Source organism: Sphaerodactylus townsendi, linkage group LG02 (genome assembly GCF_021028975.2).
Source record: "Sphaerodactylus townsendi isolate TG3544 linkage group LG02, MPM_Stown_v2.3, whole genome shotgun sequence".
In the NCBI taxonomy this organism is placed as follows: Eukaryota; Metazoa; Chordata; class Lepidosauria; order Squamata; family Sphaerodactylidae; genus Sphaerodactylus; species Sphaerodactylus townsendi.
In genome coordinates, this window is record NC_059426.1 from 37,095,537 (window position 1) to 37,116,664 (window position 21,128).

At 43.0% G+C, this 21,128-nt stretch overlaps 1 protein-coding gene across 9 annotated transcripts in view; it reads right to left on the bottom strand.

The window, feature by feature from the left end:
- Positions 1-2,082: 2,082 nt before the first annotated feature.
- The window catches only part of MARCHF7 (membrane associated ring-CH-type finger 7), a 31,172-nt gene continuing 12,126 nt past the window's right edge, over positions 2,083-21,128 (bottom strand). For 2 of the 9 annotated variants that reach the window (XM_048484423.1, XM_048484421.1), the window contains 8 exons: positions 17,502-17,660; positions 16,747-16,921; positions 16,078-16,242; positions 12,616-13,675; positions 12,169-12,338; positions 11,060-11,169; positions 7,822-7,935; positions 2,083-2,949 (listed from right to left, as the gene is read on the bottom strand). In XM_048484423.1, coding sequence (XP_048340380.1) covers positions 2,818-2,949; positions 7,822-7,935; positions 11,060-11,169; positions 12,169-12,338; positions 12,616-13,675; positions 16,078-16,242; positions 16,747-16,921; positions 17,502-17,660 — 2,085 coding nt within the window. In that variant the 3' untranslated portion in view covers positions 2,083-2,817. Of the gene's footprint in view, positions 2,950-6,443; positions 6,493-7,821; positions 7,936-11,036; positions 11,170-12,168; positions 12,339-12,615; positions 13,676-16,077; positions 16,243-16,746; positions 16,922-17,501; positions 17,661-21,128 lie in introns of all 9 variants that reach the window. The other 7 variants (XM_048484425.1, XM_048484424.1, XR_007243512.1 and 4 more) reach the window with 7 other exon arrangements.

Consider the following 21,128-nt stretch of genomic DNA (forward strand, 5'->3'; position numbering starts at 1 on the left):
GAATGGCAAATCATCACTGAAAAATTCTCGCCTTGAAAATTCCATGGAGCTCCCATAAGTCAGTTGTGACTTGATGGCAAAAAAAAATATATGCACACAATTATAATTGCAGAAGAGGAATTTTGACTAACAGTTCCATTTAAGTATACCCATTCTCAAGTGCCGCAAGGCTTCTCTCTGGTTATTCCCATGATCCTTGCTCATTTAACAAGACAGTAAGCTAACAGTGTCCTCCTAAGAATGTTTTCCTGGAGAAAACACCACTGAATAGACTTGAGTAGGATTCTGAGTAGACCTATCTGGGATTGCCTTCTGTGTGGTTAAAGTGGCTTATATGGCTGTTGTATGCACTTTGACAAACAATGCAGTTTTAGATAAACAGGTTTGATGGTTCTTCAAAATTTACTACCACTAATTGAGTTTAATTAAGAACAGTTCTTACAGATCTTGTGCAGTGTAGTAGTGTCAGGCTAGGACAGGGGAAAGCCATGCTCAAAAATTTGCATGCACGCACAGAGTTGACCAGGTGACTTTAGGTTAGTCATTCTCAGACTAATCTATCTCAGTTTTCTAGGTAGGATAACATGGGACGGGGGCAGAAACCTTGGAACAAAGAGACAAAATGCGGGCGAGTTTTATGTAACTCAGAGCCAAATGTAAACTGTATCTCATATTTTCTTCTGACACCAGACATTTTTCAAAATGGGTTATCAGATTCTACACACACTGCAGGGCTGTCCCAAGGATTGCAGAACTTGATAGGACTGAGAAGAGGCTGCTGTGCAAGCATTTTCCCAGGGGGTACAGGCTGTAACCAAGGTTTCTATTCCTAGCTGTGGACTGCCTGTCCATCTTAGCTAAATTCACCTTTGTAGCCATTTTATAAGCTAGCACTGCCTCACTTTGAAGGGGAAGACAGGGCTCTTCCACAGACTGTGCTAATGAGCCGCCAGAAACTTAGGTAGGAGACTGAATCACTAATAAGACACGGGCTCACAAAGCTGGGCACCCACTTGTCACCCAATATGATTTCACCAGCAAACACAAGTCCTCCTGAACACTTGATAATTGAATTGGCCTGGCCTAAATATCTCCTTCTGAGAAGCTAACCCCCACAACCACAATCTGAGATCGGGGGCAGGAAACTCACAGACTTCTTAACGTTTCGCCCACATCTATGGCTAGCATCTCCAGAGGAATGTTGCAGAAAGATGTGTCTCTCCATAGCACAGTCTAACACTGACTTGTACATTTACCTGGATGCTTTAGGAAGTCCTGTGAGGACCACACTCATATACAACATTAAGATCAGGTGAAAAGATGCCTTGAAATACAACATTGACTCTGACAAGGCTGTCTTCTTCTAACAGGTCTTTTTCAATTGGTGAAACAGGACCTTGGTATGCATGAGCAGTCTTCTGTTCATTTTAAATCGCCCTCTTCTCTTTTTACAATATAATCATGTTGTACTTCAGTTCTTCAAAATAAACCAGTGTTAAAGGATCAGCAGTGGCGTAGGGGGTTAAGAGCTCGTGCATCTAATCTGGAGGAACCGGGTTTGATTCCCAGCTCTGCCGCCTGAGCTGTGGAGGCTTATCTGGGGAATTCAGATTAGCCTGTACACTCCCACACACGCCAGCTGGGTGACCTTGGGCTAGTCGCAGCTTCTCGGAGCTCTCTCAGCCCCGCCTACCTCACAGGGTGTTTGTTGTGAGGGGGGAAGGGCAAGGAGATTGTAAGCCCCTTTGAGTCTCCTGCAGGAGAGAAAGGGGGGATATAAATCCAAACTCTTCTTCATCTTCTTCTTAAGTGTAACTACCAAAGCGATCCCCGTGTGCAATGAAATGTTGCTGATTTGGAGCAACTGGATGGTATTTGATTTGTAGTCTCTGAACATTAAAAGGTGACGTTTTTAAAAGAAGGTTTTCAGAATCAGATGTTCTGCTGCTCAGCCCACAAATCACGCTATATCCCCTCCCTAGTGGTTTTCAGTTGGAGAGGTGGCCTTGGGAGCTCTGCCACGCTCCATGGAGATGTCCATGCTTGAGGTACATCCGCAATAAGTTTAATGAGACAGACACATAATTTGCATCATATTTTATTTACCAAACAAATGACAACACTAGAAAACACGTTCATAACCAGTGCTTCAGAAGTGGATGCGGGTTCTAGAAAAGGTTCATTAAGATAAATAGCCCAGTTAAGATTTTAAACCATAAGTTGTATTCCCACCAGGAATGCTGAAATGCAAGTGTGTTTACTTAACTGTAATTCTTCATTGGAACAGCTACATAATATCAAATATAATCCACAGTTTTGAAATCAGTACTTATAAAAAGCCATCAGTAACACTTAGTAATAGCCCCTTGCAAGTTATTGCTTTTGAGTTAAATGTTCCTCACGGAAAAGATAGAAACCTAACACTAAACTTTACAGAACCCGTGCATTCCCCTCAGTCATCCTATGGTGTAAACACTGGAATCAAAACAATAAGACTTTGCCAAAGGTGTTTTCAAAATGGAGAGCAAGAACAGAAATATCTTTTCCCACCGTGACGTGCAAAATGTATTTAACATTACCACTTAGTGCCAGTAGAAGAGCAAACGTGAGAAACAGTTACCAGAAGTTTAACTGACAGTAAGAAGTTTATACAAAAGAAAAAAAATCATGTTTCTTACCAGATAAGAATCTAGTCTTTTAGAAAAAGGCATACATGTTATAATCTCAACGGAGAAACAACTCCCTTCTGCAGACCAAGTGTTCAGGTCTCGAAGCTTTCAGTGTGCAACATCAGGTTTCTGAAACCCCTAACAGTAGTCAGTGTGCCTTACTAAAGACATGCATACTGACGGGGGCAAGGGTCGGTTGCCCATCCAGCTTCCGGTTGCATTTAGGCAGCATCGAGCGTTCTACCAAGATCCCCGTCTTCGGAGTCGTCGTCTGAAGCTGCTGGAAGTACAGGAAGGAAAGTCAAAACCACCTTCGTACAAATCCAGGATACAGACAGTAGTTTGCATGGTCTGAATATTAATGTAATTAACAAAAAACAAAAGGACACAACCTCAAACAGAATTACTTAAGCGCTTAAAAATTGAATGCTTCCAACTTAAGAAAAGAGTTCTTAGTTTACCGCATATAGCCCAATTTCATATCTGGCAGACAGGCAGGCAGCTATACTTTTCTGCTCAAGAAAAACTGGCCTTTAATGTGCAGTTGTCAAGGGGAACAGTAGCGAGGGGTATTGGTGTTTGTTTTAATGGAATGAGCATACTACAGCCAGGCATTTCTGACGTGTCTTAAGTTGCGGTTAACTTGATACTTCATTTCTTCCCAACACCAATACTGAACAAACACAGAAAGTTTGGAAGAGACTATGTACTTCCCAGCTCACACAATAGTCGTCTTTCATCTTCACTGCTTTAGTCTGAATAAACTCTCACAAGTATATACCCACAGATGAACTACTGTCCCTATATAGGACCACTGAGAGGGTTAAGAGGCCTGGGTCAAGCATTGGGAATTGTGCATCTGCCAATAACCCTATCAAAAGCAAAAATAATTCATTTAGTTGGTTGTTGCCGTTTTTCGTGGTTGTGTCTGGTAATATTTGCTCCTAAAGTTTTGCCTGCTTCCATGGCAGGCATCCTCAGAGGCATATCATGGTAACATGCGTTTCTCTCCACGGAGAGAAAACGACCAGATGACACCGCCCGGAAAACCCACAACAGTCAGCTGATTCTGGCCACGAAATCCTTCGACAATCCAATTCACTCAGCCTTTTCTAGACATATGCAGATTAGTACTGTAAACAATCCACTTCAGCTCAAATTTAGGACTTCCTCCATTTCAGGCCCTACTACGCACACTATTCACTTCCTTGTGGTTGGTTGACAGGTCCGACAATGTCATACTTATATGCAGCGATTAAGTGTCGTGTGACATCTGCGATCTCACATGCAATTTTCTTTTTTTAAATGAAAACTTTAAACAAAAGGACTCTGATGTGCGGCAGGGCAAGTGTGCTTGGGTGCAGAGGTGGGTGGTCAGATTGCCCCAATTATCATCCATACACACACACCCCGAGCCTGAAACTCATTCAATAGGCCCACATGCAGCAACTACATCAGAATTCTTGCCCTCTAGGCCCGTGTGATGATGTCTGTATTTCATAATCAAGATTCATGAACTGAAAGCCACCTATAGCAGCAACACAGACTTCCACCTCAGAAGCAGGAAGTCAAATATACATAACTGCAGTTATTTAGTATTAAGCACATCTGAGTGTTTACCGCAGGCAAGCATTCAGATCTTCCCAAGGTCTTTCAGTTGGGCAGGAAGCCCAAATCCGTAAGTGAAAAGAAACTGTGCAAATTAAATTACGTAATCAGAACCAGACTTAGTGAGGAGTGACTTCAGAACAGTGGTTCTCAACCTGTGGGCCGCGACCCCTTTGGGGGTCGAACGACCCTTTCACAGGGGTCGCCTAAGACTCTCTGCATCAGTGTTCTTCATCTGTAAAATGGATAAATGTTAGGGTTGGGGGTCACCACATGAGGAGCTGTATTAAAGGGTCGCGGCATTAGGAAGGTTGAGAGCCACTGCTTTAGAACAATGGCTGGGAAAAGGATAACCAACAAAAAAGGGAAGAAAAGGATGGAAACCTACTGGAAGCAGACAAGGACTGGGATGCTCTTTCACGGAGAAGACAGTAATGAAGAAAGCATCCTTAATTTCCTTCAAGGATGCACAGCAGGGGGAGTGGGTCAGTATTTGCAATATTCCTTTCTACTCCCTATAGAAGACCCTTTGAGGCACACTCATTCCCCACACGCGTGTACCTGGAGGGCAAATTCTGCTCTATGAGCTTGTTTAAAAAACCCACTTTGGGATTCAACTATGATCAGAACAGAACAAGAGGGAACAGGTTTGGTCTACCTTGACAACGTTTGCTGGTATCTAGGAGTGTTGAGACTGCTATGGATTACAGATCTACAGGCAACACCAAGGTACTCACAAGTTCTCTCTCTCTCTCTCTCTCTCTCTCTTCCCACCCTCCCTAGTAGTAACGCTAAGCCAATACTTGGGAGATGTGGGCCATCTTCCAGAAAGCTTTAGACACACCGTAGAAGTATCAAAGCAACAGCAACCCTGGCTTCTCAAATGCGTTCCCCGGGAGTGTAAAGGGCACATTATTTTAAGGCCATGCCTTAGCTGGCTAAGGCAGAAACAGCCCCCAAAAATGCAAAGAGCAAGCCAGGTGGCCAACAGCAAATGCAGTTCAGTTAGTCATAGCCTACTCAGCAACAGCAGCCCTTCCTTAAATAGAAATTACTTCTGGGAAGAGAGCTCTCTGCAAGCTACTGAGAAGTCTAAATAAAGGAAACAGCACTAGGAAGATAAACAAGGTCCCTCCTAAGTAAACTGCAGGGGAAACCAACTCCTGGGAGGAGAGAGTGATGCTTTTTTCCCTACTGAGAGATGCACTTTTTTCTATTGACCTTTCTAAGATTTTTGGGATCTAGGTTCAGTTTCCCTCAGTTTCCAGGTGTTCCACTGGTCGTGCCTGTATAGGCTTTGGGTTCACTGCCGTGAGGTAAGTTTTGTGGAGCTCAAGATTGCCAAGATCAATAAGGCAGAGCTGCCCTTCATTCTGTCTGTTCTTTTTTTTCCTGAACTGGACCTGAGCTGTCCCTGTTCTCTCCCTGAGGCAGAACTCCACTCCCTCTCCTCCTGCGTCGTCTCCAACATCTCATTTCCCTTCCTGAAGGTGACTGGATGCTGCGGCACCACTCCTATGGGCTCATCTGAGTGGCTGGTTTTCCCTTCGGGGACACGACACCTTCCTATCCATCACAGAGATGTTGGCAACTGGACCAAAATTCCCAAAATAACTGTCTGCTGGAGGTGGGGGAAAGATTAGAGGCAAGTCATGCTAATCATAATGCACTTGCCTGAATCAGTGGGTCAAAAAAACTGACATAATCTAGCCACAGTTCTGTTGATTGCCAGAGATGGCTGTGCATGGCCTTGAAATCTTTATTTCAAGAGGTGTTTAACTTTGGATAGACACTGGCAAGCATTTTTTTTGCCCTTCAGCCCCTCCAGAATACACCACTCCCTCCTGCTCTCCATGGCCCACAGTGCAGTCTGGATGTTCTGAGCCCCCTCACTAGAGATGTACTTGGAGGTTCTTTCCTCAGTGCAGGGAAGTCAGTTATCCGCAGGCCTCTGTCCTTGCACACTGGCACAACTCTACACTCTACTCAGTTCTATTAGGTAAGCCTGCTAAAAGGATGTGAAGATTACAAGCCATATACAAGCCAAGCCACTATAACAAACAGTCATATTTTAGTTCACAGTACTGTACATCAAGATCACTACAGATTGTGATCCCTTGCAGCTTTTAACTTCAGTTTTACTTTAAACGAGCGGAAGCCACCTACTTTCAATATCATCCATGTGTGCCTGAAGAGTTCTTGCAAGATTAATAAACTAGAAGCAATACAGAAATAAGGCAGTTTAAAACTTGTAACATTTCAGAGGCTTTAAAACTGTTAATAAAACCCAGCAGCACCCTGATGGCCTCGGACTTTCAAGCGTTCTGCTTTTCCACCTATGTGAGGTATTCCCACTCACTTCCAAAAGTCACTCACAAACTGCACACTTTGAGAGACAGGAGGGATCAGGGACACCAGCAGCATATCTCTCCAACTGCAGAGGGTGGGGCGATAGGGGAAGCGATAGTGGAACAGTCTGCATTGAAAATATTACCTCACAAATGACTCAAAATGAGAAGCCTGGTTAAATATACTTAAAGACATACCAGTGTGTCAGTAATGGAGAACTGTCCCAGTGTGTCAGTGTGGAGAACTGGCAGCTCAATCCAGATGAGGAGAGGGGGGGCGAGTGCACACAGTGAGCAGGGGAGGACTGTACTGACACATTTTCCCCCCTCCCATGGGCACAAGGGGGGAGGGGTGGTAGCCAGACTCCACCCACATTTTTAAATGGGTTCTGTTTTTATGTAATTGATATTTAAATTATGTTTTAATGTATGTTTTAACCTTGTTGTGAACCGCCCTGAGCCCTCAGGGGGAGGACGGTATATAAAATTAATAATAATAATTTTTAAAAGATGCCAGCAGGCAGCCATCCCTCAGCTCCACAGTGGCGAAATCCAGAAGTTGGGGCCGTTGCGGAAGATTGCTGGCATCCGCTTGGATGAAGCTTCGAGGTGTGGGGCGTTCCAGGGGGTGGAGCCAACATTAGTCAGCTTCCACTGATGTTTCAGCCCAGAAATACTGCTCCCTGGACCTGCATACGTATGCCATACAAAAGTGCAATGTAAGCCTGTATTGCCTATGGGACCATTCAGATGGTGGCAGAGTTTTTTGTTTTCCCTCCTTTCTGTGCCACCCAAAGCCACCGGATTTCCCGGTTAGTTTCTTAGTTCTAAAGTTACTACAACAGAGCAGCCAAAGCTCACTAAACAGTTCAGCCTACCCCAGTGGAAGACACACAATAGGTAGGATTTCCTCACATGGAAGCAGAAACCACTCTGCGTGAAAATGCAGGTCGCTACTTTTTTTCTCCACAGCTGAATCAACCACACTGCATTGCACAAGGTTCCTCCAAAAGCCGCTCCCCCTCAAAAACATGGGCTTTTCAGGGATTATGAAGAGTTGCAGTTGAGACTTTGGTCAGCCAACCCTTCCTGCAGATATAGACTTTTCTATCACAGGCAACATAAACCCAGCTGAGATGAATGCCAAACAAGCTTCACAGCCCGCTTCTCCCCCCGAAGCAGCTCACCACACTTACCCGCACACGAGTGTTGGCCTCACTGGTAGTTCCCAGCATATCTGAAAAGCGCTGTTCGCACAAGTGTAGCAACACTACAAGGTAAAGCCCAGAACTGATGAACTCATAGTCTGCCTGTAAAAAAAAAAAGTATACCAGTTATTTTCAGACAGCACACACACCCAGGAGCATGATTACATAAACAATGTCCATGAAAAAGCTCTATGTCCAATGTTCACATGATCAAGTGAATTCTTTCTGTAAAAGAACTGCCTGGTCAGGATAGAACCCACACTCCAGTGTATCCGCCCAGTACCTGGCTACATCTGTGTGAAAGCTGCCATCTTGAGACACCAACATGATTCTTGAGATCCATGCTAATTAGCAGCAAGTCTTAGGAATTATTTTTTAGCTCAAGAAAGAATATCTTCAACAAGTATCCAATGCTCAAAACCCCATAACGATTTTATTTAAATAGTTAAAGTGACTAATGCCAATGATAAAGAACAGAAGCAATAACATGGTCAACTCTTCTTCGCATTTATTTAGCTCCGGATCTCTGACACGAGCTGTTCAAATATCTCAGAAATTAAGATGGAGGGCATACAGCTGAGAAATTAGTCAAAAAGGAGAAATCCACTGTAGCCAAAGGATTCACAGGCCACTTCTAAGAAATGACATGGTCTCCTCTGCCGAGCATTCAGGTTTACCATGCACCTGTACATAATCAAGGGTCAGGGCATGACTCAGTGATATATCTGCTTTGCATGAATTTGATCCCAGGTGCAGCCTCTAGTAAAAGACCTCAGAGCTGTTGCAAGTCCAAACAGACAGAACCGGCTTATTGACAAGACCAATGGTCTATATTGGGGTACAGGTGGCCTTGTGTACAAATCCTATGCTCTTGGTACACAAAGTTTTCTAGTACCCATGCTAGGGAGCCCAGACGATATTATAGGTAGCTGGATCTTATAGGAGACACCAGCTAATGATATCACAGGACCATGGATTTGACATCTTATCTTCTGGTCTATCGCTGACGGCTCAGGTTTCCTCTGGGGCACACAGCACCTTTTACCAGCACTGGCTGACCTGCCAGTTACAGCTCATCCTTGAAAAGAATGATTTGGCCAGTGATCCATGCCCTGATCATATCCAGGTTAGATTATCCTCACTTTACATGGGGCTGTCTTTGAACACAAATTCCAACTGATCCAAAACGCAGCAGCTAGACTGCAAGAGGCTGGGTGCAGGAATCACATCACCCTCATGCTGAAAGAGCTGCACCGGCTGCCCAGATGTTTCTTGGCACAATTCAAAGTGCTGGCTCTTATCTTTAAGGCTCTAAACAGCTTGGGGACAGGGGACCTTAAGGGCCACTGCTTCCCATGCTCTCCAGGCCATACCCTCCCAAGTCCTATTTTCTGTGCCCTCACTTTCAGAGGTGAAGTAAGCGGCAACCAATGACAGGACAGAGATGTACCCTTGCCTTATGAATGCCTTCTTCCCAAGAGGCTCACCAGGTGCCTATTTTACTTTCTTTCAGGTGCTGGACTCAAACATTCCTTTTTACCCAGACTTTTAACCTTCCCTGCGTCTTATGATCTGCTTCTGGCTTGAGGAGCATTTTAGGCTGCTCAGAGCCTATTTTATGTTGTTATTCCTAGCCTGTTTTAGTGGCATCAAACAGTTGGGATTATTATTATTATTATCATCATCATCATCATCATCATCATCATCATCATGACCTTTATACCACCCACCCCCAGAGGGCTAAAAACAGTTGGGTTTTAATAGCTTTATTATCATCTTTGTAAGCACCCTCCAGCAGATCAAAACATACATGTATTACGTATTTAGAAAATGTATCTCCTTTCTCCAACAAGGAAAGCACCTGTGTTATTCTGCTACATCACAGCAGAAGGGGTAGCTCATGCAGACCAACACAAAGTACGTTCCCTCAAAATTCTCAAGAGTTCAGAAGCTCTCCCTTCCCAGTAAAGGAGTCAAATTTCAACCTAGTCCTCCGAGGATAAAAAAGTATCCACTACGGAAAGACAAAAGGCTGTATATATCCAAAGAAGCTTTTAAAAAGCAACTAGCAGATGGGATTTCCCCTCTTCCCAAAGCCGCCTGCTGAAAAGTCTGTAAAAGTTGGGAGGGGTCTGTGGCAAAATGCATAACAGTGGAGAAAGGAGGCCTCGTTACCCAATTTTCCCTCATCTATGCATGCCCTATACCACTGTGCATTTTGTCTAACCCCTCCTCCCCCCTGGGCAATAAAGGATTTTCAGGGTTGCTTCAGACAAGCAGGGAAAATTGTGCTTTGACACTTCCGTCTCTGAACTTCCCTACTAGCTCAAACTCATAATTTACTTCCACTTAGCAACGGTGAAATCTGTGTTCATTCAATCACCCACTTAAACAAAATCAGCAAAAAGGAGTTATTTGTCTATATTTGCTGTTGCATTTCATTTTACCTCCTCCTAAGCCTGACCGACTTGCTGCGAAAGGACTGCCCCACGAAACTACGGAAACTACGAAACACACGAGGCCGCCTTCCAGGACCTGCACGAGGCCTTGGCGTCGGAGACGGTCCTCCGCAATCCCGACCCCAATCGAACCTTTATACTGAAAATTTCAAATCTATACTCACACATGCTGTCTAGTAGATTTATACACATATCCGGGAAGGAAGACCAGGAGTATGCTATCCAGGTAACTAGAGTCAGGAAAGGCGAGATGTTTTTGTTGCTATGGGATGAGCTTTTTCTCTCTACCAACAAGATGAGTCTCGTAGTGATGGTTCGTGTAGGGCCAATTTGGCTCATTTTGATACCCAAGGGACAGGAGAGTGGCACGGGAGCAGATCCATATTCCACACTCCTGCTGCGCAGGTCTACCCTGACAGTGGCACCCTTTGGGTGAGTTTCTGTTCTTCCTCCATGTCAGGTGTTTAATCAAAGGACTCTTGCCCTTGATTCACACCGCCTGTGGTCCTGATATGAGCCCAGTTAGTGGACCCAAGAGCAACCTAGGATCTAAAGTGTTATGGATGTAGGTCCCCCACCCACATTTTTAAAATTCATGTTGTATTTTAAAATGCATAAATTTCTCGGAGTCACCACTGGAAAGAAAAACATGCTGAAAAACACTTTAAAGGTATCAAATTTGACCTGAACATATATTTCCTTCTATAAGAAAGCTGTCCTTCATAGCACTAAACTGACACTTACCAAATTAGCCAAAATATACTAACTTGTTCACTTGCATGCGCTCTATGAAGCTCGTGGATATCAAAATCGTCAATATCAAGGTGCAACTTCTCTTTGCACAGTTCACAAGTAGTTACTGCTTCCAATGAAGAACCTGAGGAGACAAGATGGTTAACAAAACATATACTTAGATACAATAAATGCTATCATAGTAATTATTGAGTAAAAGAACTAAAAAAAGTGAGGGAAACCATGATAGGTGGAGAAGTCTCAGAGAAAAGCATGTCCTCAGAAACCAGACCCCATCCATAATGAGCAGCTATGAAGGGCACTCTCCATTCACAGCTTAGCTGAGCTTTAAGAGAAGAGGCCGTGGGGTTAGAGGCACAAATTCCCTAGACAGATTTGCACACAAACACCCTTAAATCCAAGGAGGTCATCAACAGCTGCTCATTCCTCATCAGCCTACCTCCCAACACTAACCAGTTCAGAGCTCCCACCTACCTGTTGCTCCCCACTACCTACGTTGCTCGGCAGCGTAAGAGAAACACAAAACCTTTGGGCCCTCGTGGCTAACAGGAAACCTCTACCCCATATACACTTGATTGATAAGGAGCAAGAACAGGGTCTGTCCTGCTGAGAGACTTTGCCATCCTCTCCTTAGTTTTGACGTTAAAATGGGAAAATGATACCAATTCAATGATTTGTGGGATGCTAATCCCTCTGGACAGAAGTGTTCCAAACATATTCCTGTAGAGTTTAATATTAGCAGAAGGAGACCCTGGACTAGATAACTACACTAACAGAACAACATGTATCTCAGCAGTATCCACTAAAGGCAACGTAAGGATGGGGACCTGAAAAGACTTTGCAACAAGGAAATTTAAGTGCTTCACCCCAGCCACTCCGTACGCACCTCTAGCTGCTTCCCCCTAAGCAAAGCATCTGTTTACGTTTTTATTACGCACATATAACCTGCCATTTGGCCCTGAATGTCAAACACGTAGACCCAATGCATGGTGGAACTTGAAATCTGTGCTTTCAATGGACAGTTTCGAGGAATAGCTCTCAGAACACACTGTTAATGTTCGCATAACATAAAAAGAATATTGTTTTCACCCAAACGGCTGCTCTGCAAAAGAAGCTGCCTTACCAGAATTAATCTTGGATTGTAGCCACTTCTTCATACACTCCTGATGAACGTATCGTAGACTTCCTGTGCATTTGCATGGCTCTATTAAAGGGTTAGTGGGGGATGTAGATGACATCTGACATATCCTACACAAGTCCCCTTCTTCCTCATCAGAATCCTCTGAAAGAAGGCTAGGGAGAAAGGACAGCCGTCAGACTGGACAGACTCAAAACAGGGTTTCCTTTATGAGAGCTTGCTCTTGAATCGCTCCATAACAACAATGGCATTACAAAGCTGTGACAGATTAATAGCTTTTTCCTAAAAACCGTTAGCGAAGATGAAAAGACAACACCTATGTACTGTTTGCCAGGAAGGAAGTTTCCAAATAAGAAGATTTCCTATTCATAGTGCATTGCCCATTCTATAATCTGAAAATTTCATCAAAATGTTCAAGAGATACCATCTTACCTCTCTTTAATCTTCTGAAGCCTTTCAGGATCTCTGGAAGGAGGTACTTTGGACTTGTCGCTATCTTGCCCATCAGACTGATTCCAGCCAGATGGAATAATGTCTACGGTGATCATGACATTGTCAGATAAATTGCTCCCCAGGGTCGGCGGCACTGCAAACCGCAAGAAAGAACCAGGAAGTATTCCTGACATTCCTGAATTTCTTCTGCTGTGCCCTGAATCTGGCAGAGAGGTGGATGCAGCACTGTGTGGTACTACAGGCGTTGGTGGCCTAGCAGAAGGTCTGAGGGAATCACGCTGTTCTTCAGGAGTCGTTTCACCACCTGATTCTCTCCTCCTAAAAAGGTGCAGTGGTCTAGCTGGTGTTTCAGAGGTAGCGCTTCTTGCAGTTTCATCTCTTCCTTCTCTCCTCCTTCTGGAAAACAACGGCGTGCACCTCCTCCGTAGAGACAACGACAGCCAGGATCCTGCATTCCTACTTTCAGACTCATGTCTGTAACTCTCCGCTTCTGAATCGGAACTAGGATTAGGCGAAACACCCGGCAGGCCCCCCCGTCTCCTAAGAAAGCTAAATCCCTGAGAAACTTCAGGAATCTGAGCTTCTGTGCCTTCAGCTGTGTTAGCAGATGCATCTTCAGGACCTAACTGCCTGGAAGTCAAAGAATCCTGACTAGACCTTCTTGAGAAGAATGTGGAGGACATGCTAGAAGCCAAACGAGACAGCAACTGCCGAGTGGTTCGTCTTCCTTCCGTATCTCCAGGAGGCTCACTTAGTGATCTTTGGGACTGTGTGATCCTTTCAGAACTGCTAGAGGAACTGGCTCCGCTTCTCATGGCACCATGGGTAAACTCTGGCTGCATATTCCTGTCTGAAGATTCTGCTTCTCTTGGGGCATAGTTAGATCTTGAACTCCAGCTATGGTCTCTCGACAGTAATGACGACTGATGTTCAGAAGGCAACTGGCGGTTCATGGACGTGTTCAGCCTCAAAGAGCTCAATGAGTTGTCTTTTGGTCTTGCTCCTTGTGCATATGAAGCAGAAGATCTTTCCTGAAGATCTGCCATGGAAGAATAAAAATAACCAAAACAAATTAACACTCAAGGTACATATGGACTAGTCAAACTGATTATACTTGCCATTACATAGATTAACTAGAGCCTAGGAAGTTGAATCTTGCACATTTTTATTTAGAAATAGGTCTCTGGCACTCCGTGAAACTCCATTCCAAGTACGCTTAGGACTGTAACATTAGTGTATCTTTGTGGCCTGCGCTGAGGACAAGTAAGTGCAACACGGGGGGAAGGGGGATTGCCAAGGACAAGATCAACTACATATTTTATTTAAAGCCATTTCACCACTTAGGCAACATTCCATCATTGCTACACATGAGCAACGTCAGCTGAACTCTGCTGAGGGAAGAGACTTGCAACACTGGAAGTCAACTTTCTCCAGGGCTGCTGGAGGGAGGGATCTTGGAAACAATCCCCGCCTCTTGCAGCCAATGGTTGCGAGATTCAATGCACAGTTCCTTCATTTTTTCCAAACACAGCGTTGAGGTTGGCAGAAAAGCAAAAATTTTAATTTAGTCAAAGGTGAAGTGGACAAATGATGTAACAAAAGGTACAGAAACAAGTGAGCATTACTTCATTTGTAAGTATAGCGGTTAAATGGGTAGAGCACAGGTCCCCAACACAGGCCTACCTTTGCTGGCAGTGTCTAAATATTTTAAGAAAACGAGCTGGGCCAGTGAAGCTGTTGCCCATCAGGGCTTCTAACAGGCTGTGATTCTACATCAGTGGTTCTCAACCTTCCTAATGCCACGGCCCTTTAATACAGTTCCTCATGTTGTGGTGACCCCCAGCCCTAACATTTATCCATTTTACAGATGGAGAACACTGATGCAGAGAGTCTTAGGCGACCCCTGTGAAAGGGCCGTTCGACCCCCAAAGGGGTCGTGACCCACAGGTTGAGAACCGCTGTTCTAAAGAACTGTTCTGCCACCACGGCACAAGGATCTTCACTGCATGACTGAAGGTAAGCCATGTGTATGCAAACATAATTGTAAACAATATGTACATTTTGTTAAACAGAGCTTCCGCCTAAAATCCTGAAGGCTTGCTATGGTATGCATAACTCCACTTCTTGGCATTCTGTGGTTGGCTCCACCTTCCTTGGCAGCCATTTTGTGGTTGGGCTCACTACCCTAAGTCAAAACTTCAATGGTGCCCACAGGCCGAAAAAGTCTGGGGATCCCCAAGATAAAGGTTTCAAGATTTTAATAATAATGTGATGAAGTGAATATGGTTTTGTTTTAGCTAGACTTTCATCCTAATAATTTCATTACAATGCAACACAAGTACAAAGCCTCATTGGTGTTTTCCTTCAGCTGGCTTTTTCATAAATCTGAAATTCTCTTTTTAACAATAACGACCAAACGATCATTTTCTAGGTAGAGACAGAGACAGACATAAATATCTCACAACTTTTACGGTACTTGTTTCCAAGCTCAACCTTTATTTAAAGATGACAGCCTGAATGCCGCTTTATATGCACAACAAGTTTCTCCTTTCAGTGTACCATAACTGCCTCTGGGGTCACATTTGCATAGAAGCTGATGCCTGCTCTGTCTGGGCTACCCACAAATACAGCCTTAGATTTCTAGCAGATTTCTGCCCCGGCCGCAGCATGTGTTTGCTACCCTCTCAAGAATCGCTTCTGGGCAACCACTACTGTATCCATCAATGACTGTGGGCACACATTATGATGCTCTTCATAAAATGCAGCTCTGAAGACAGCACAATATGTACCACATGGAGATTTTCCCATGCCTGAACGGGCAGCCTTTTTATTTTGACTTGATGCCATACTTCGCATAGGACAATTATTCTATTTTATTAAGCAGAATTAAGTAGCCGAACTCAGACTTTCTAATGGGAAAGCAACTGGTCCAATACATTGGTTGACTACAAACGCTAACAGCAACCCATTTTTACTAGGGAGTGCAATGATGCTAGACAGATACTTTCTAAAGGAACAGATCACAATACCCAACATTTTGTTGTCAGGGCTTAGTCGCAATATAAAATCATACTTGTTTGAGCCCAGAGCTTATGTAAGCAAAAATGAGGTAAACTATAGAATACAAACTTACACTATGTCAACTGGCTAACCCACTTATTACATACAAAAACCACACAAGGAGAAAAGTGCAAATGCTCTATTCATACCCAAAGCTGTGGCGAAGACGTTGTTGCGCCTTTTTGTATGAATAGAGCACTTGAACTTTTCTCCTTGCGTGGTTTTTGTATGTAATAAGTGGGTTAGTTTGTATTCTATAAAATTGCCCATATATTATAATATATTACAGCAAAAATGAGGTGTCAGACTTTTCATGAGCATTGAAGCTAGAACCAAACATAAAACACATTCTCCCAAAAAATTCAGATTTCCAATACATACACGATGAAGATGGGAAGTCACTAGTCCTGACTCTGTAATCCACAAGACTGCCAATGGATGGGTCTGTTCTTTCCAGCTCTCTCCTCTCTCTCACAAGTTCACTTCCTAACGATCCAAGTACCATAGTTGAAGATCTGGGCACGCTGCCATACCTCCACGGGGAATCTAAAACAGCAAAGTTAAAACTGAAAAGTCCCCTGCTTCTATTTTGATTGCTCTTTGGATGACTCTTCTGAATATTAACGTGTAACATGACCACTGCAAAATGAACAGGTGAGAAAATGCACACCCAGGGCTCCTGGTCTCAGTAACTATGGACATCCTCTGAAGAGAGGAAAACAAGTAGCTTTTTCAAAAAAATTAACCCAAGGTTTGAATGTGCCTCTTGGGCAACTGTCAATTTTTTCACCTTGTCAATCTGTAACAAAGATATTCCATCATGTGCTAAACTTTGACTGAATAAGTACAAACACATTTTATGAACTGTAAAAGCAAACTACTTCAGGAAGAGGACCAGTCCATTCTAAGAAATCTGATTGGGGAACAAAATCCTTTAAATATTTTTTATTTCCTCAGTTTTGGAAACCCACCCACCCCCCCAAGCAAGAAACAGGCTTTGATACATAGCAACATAAAGTAAATACATGTTGTACCACTTGCAAACATTACCTGAAACTGAGTTTAAGCCATTTCTTCTCACACCAGAGGTAGATGTATAAGAAAGTTTCGGTCTCTTAGAATCGCTGTCCTGTTGCTGGTTTTGCAGCCTTGAAGAATATGCTCCCTGAGTTCTTTCAGATTCACCCAACCAAGACGAGGCAAGAGGAGAAGACGATGATGTAGACTACCCCCCACCAAAAAAAATTTAATCAAGTAAGTGAATGTTTCCTTCCCACACACAAAAATAATAGAATTATGAAAGTCTTATCTCTCATCTATACTACTATATTTACTGGGTGACGCAGAAAAACCATAACCACAAATGGTTTTGTGTATATTTGATTTTAGCTTTTAAAAAATGGTTTTTTGATTTATAGTAAATTTGCAAAAGGGCAAGACATTGTTCGTTAAAATGAGTTAGTATCCTTGAACTAAGAGTATTCTGTTAGAAGGTTATTGGAAGCTTTAAAGACTATTGAAGTAATACAATATAAGAAATGTCCACAGAAAATGCTGCCATTAAAAACATACAAGATTTTGGGAAAACCCACAATGGTTAAACACAGATTTACACAGACTTTCTAATTTCTCTACATCTTCCTGAGATTAAACTATTCTTCAACAATCTCACTGTAGACCCTAAAAACAAATCTACACTGTTCACCCTGCATACACATTTCTCTGAACTTTGCTTATGAGGAAGGAACAGTTTCTGTGACAACTAACTTGGAAAACAATAAATATGAACCTTTAACCATTCTTACCAATCTGTTTCTGCTTCCCAAAAATCTTCCAGACCACTGGCGGTCAAGTGTCCCTGAGTAGCGAGTTGGAGAAGAAGTTGGAAGCTTCCAGGGGCTTTCATAGGCTTCTCTTTCTCCAGCTGTCCAGTCTCTACTGGAACTGTGCAACCGGCTAGATTCCTGAAAAACAGGAAGACTTTACCCTTCCATGGAAAGCACTATATCCCATAACAAGAGAGAACAGGTATTTAATACTGCAATATTTAATCAAAGAACTGTATTTTACCAGATTTAGTTTTTAAATATTGCTGCTCAAATCCTACTAAGTTGCATTTAGTTGTGAACAACCACGAATCTAAAGAAGTGATCTTCTAATCAAACACACATCTAAAGAAGATCAACCACAAATCTAAGGAAGTAGTTTTAAAAAGGAGCGATTCACACTATCTGTTTCCACAATCACTATGCACATGCAGGCCCCGGAACAAGCAAAGGCGTCCTTCTGCTGGCACCGGGCAGACACTGTTTCGCAGCATGTTAAATACGGACCTTTTGACCCTATCGATATGGAATTTGAGATTCAAACGGACACTCAAAAGAATGAGGGGAATCAGCTTATAAAAAAAAAAGTTCCTATTTAACTAACAGGAAAAAAAAGAGTTTCAAAAGGTTAAGAAGTTTTCGAAAAGAAAATGACAATTTTACACAATGGAAAACCAAGGGTGTTCGTAAAACAGTGAAACGGTTTCCCATCAAGGTGCCTACTTAGGCAGGGGAGGCCACAAAAAGGAGGAGGAGAACTTACAGGCCTGTTCTTGAAGATGGCAATGCTGTTCTGGGAGAGGGAAACAGATGAGGCAGGAGAAAGTGCATTACTGTGGGGACAGCAGCAGTGAAACCAACCAAGAAGCTGGTGCAACTGGATGGATCCCAGATCAACTGGAAAGGTAGCTTTTATACTCCTGTAGATGCACTGAGAAAGGAGACAGTGCCGCTGCTGTGACAGTCTTGGGTTCAGTGTAGCAATGCTGAACCATATTGGAAAGCTTGAATGGGTATGCCCACGAAAGGGGTCCCAGGGGCACCATATTCACATGCGCTGAATTCTACACATATGACCAGAACATAGATGGTAGCAGCTGAAGCTCAGCTCCCACTTCTTTTCTAAAGGGGAGTAGTACAGAGATTTACTTCAAGGAATCAGGTCTTCCTTCCTCTTCCCCAGAAAAAGAACGATGATGTTTTATGAAGATGGGAAAGGAACAAAGCACTGGACTTCCTCCCCATCTCTAGGCACCATTTTTGCTCCCAATATCTTAAACTAACCTGCTGTTAATCTACTGCTAATCTTTCCTGCTATTTTACTATCACTTAAGATGTTCTCTACCCATCAACTAGATTTCACATGCACATGAATCTAGGAGATGATTCCGGAGTGGGGGCGGGGACTGGTCTGAGGCTTAACATACCCAGGATCACATATGACCTGGGTCAGCAGCACTTGTGTGTGGAGGCAACATCCCCACCCCCGGATCCTTAGTCCAGAAGTACGTGAAGCATGTGCAACATTATCAGGCCAGCAGCATCAAAGACCCAAGAATGTCATCACAAATAATGGACCTCAAAATGATCAGAGTAGCAGACTATTAAAGTAGGCCTGAGTGTGACAATTTGTTACAGAGAGAGGAAGGGTTTAAGAGATGATCTGTGAGAAGCCAACAGCACAGCTGATAACTACTGATCTCATGTGAGAAGTCTTTATTCATTCCCCAGATATTTTAGCTTTGCTGAAGTTCAAGTGAGACAAATCCTTCCATTTTATTATTCACACAGGTCACTTATTCTGTCATTCCTTGTCCTCGAAATATTTTAGATTATTCTCCCTGCTGCTTAAATTTGCAATCTCTACTCCAAATATTCACACAGATCTCTCAAATCTACCTTGAAAAAAATATGTCACGTTCCCACAGATATTTTATTCAGCCAGTTATTAAACCAATTAGTGAACTGGCAGCAATAATTCAAGCCAAGCCTTTTCCTCCCTAGTATTATACCACAGAATACATACACTGCCCCCCTTTTTTAAACTAGTTGTGTATCCTGATAACAGAAAGGATTCCAACAGTGCACTCTTAGGCAGACTTACTCCAGTCTAATCCCACTGAAAGTAATGAATTTTTACTGGAGTAAGTTCATATAGATTTAAACTACAAGAGTTCTAAATTGCTTATTCCTGGCTAAGAATCTTGCTACATACTGTTTTATTCTACTGCTATGTATTCCTAGAGACCTGTGTTTCCTAACAGTTCCATTTCTCCTAACCACTGATTTATGTAGTTATACAGTTCGCATATTACTAATATTGCCTTACTCATCAGTAATTTATAAAGCTAATGAACTAAAACAAGTTTAAGACTTAGTTTTCTATCTTTCACTGTTTTGTTATTAATTTCCTTTTATTCTCCTTTTCCATTAATTTACAATCATATAGATGGAAGAAACTGCAAGGTCCATCAAGTCCAATCCCCTGCCATGCAGGAATACATAATCAAAGCACCCCTGATAGATGGCCATCCACCTCTATTTAAAAACCTCCAAAGGAGGAAAATTCCATCACACTCCGAGGTAGTGTACTCCACTGTCCAACAGCCCTCACCGTCAGGAAGTTCTTCCTAATGTTTAGGTGGAATTTATTTTCCTGCACTTTGAATCCATTACTCCTTGTCCTAGTCTCTGGAGCAGCAGAAAACTTGCTCCCTTTTCAACATGACATTACTTCAAATATTGAAACATGGCTAACATGGCTATCTCCAGACTAAACATCCCCAGCTCCCCAAGTCTCTCTTCGTAAGGCATAGATTCCAGACCTTTCACCATTTTGGCTGCCCTCCTGTGGACACATTCCAGCTTGCCAATATCCTTCTTAAATTGCGGTGCCCAGAATTGCGGTGCCCAGAATTAATGGAAAAGGAGAACCACTATATTCAGGCAAACCAGGTGAGAGGCTGGGTATTCCATGTCTAGTTTCCAAGTGAGTTTAAAAAAACACAGTACTCTAGTGAGGTCTGACCAATGCAGAGTAGAGTGGTACAATTACTTCCCTCTTACTGATGCATCCCAGAATTGCATTGGCTTTCTTGGCTGCCATATCACACTGCTGACTCATGTTCAGTTTGTGGTCTACTAAAACTCCCAGATTCCAGTTTGTCAATATCCTTCTTGAATTGTGGTGCTCAGTAGTAGACACAGTATTCCAGGTGAGATCTGACCAATGCACAAGAGACGCACTATTACATCGCTTGTAGAACCTGCTGCTGATTAACATGATAACTTACTTGGTATCATTTAATTTGTTCCCAATTAATAAGCTGCATTGTAGGTATTTTACCTACCCATGGAGGCATCAATTAGGGCACAGTGCAAGCTGGTATTCCCATAGCAGGTGCATCACACCAATAACTCCAGGAAGTAGGAAGCCTGGGCATTACTCTTATATCCTGTTCAACTTCAGTTGAAATTCACCACTGCTTACTGTACCTCAGCTCCCATTGTGATCCTTCCAATATATTACCAAATCTCCTCATCTCTTTACATTTCAGAAATGTACATCCAGAAATGGCTGTTGGCCATCTTTAACAAGTGAGTGGA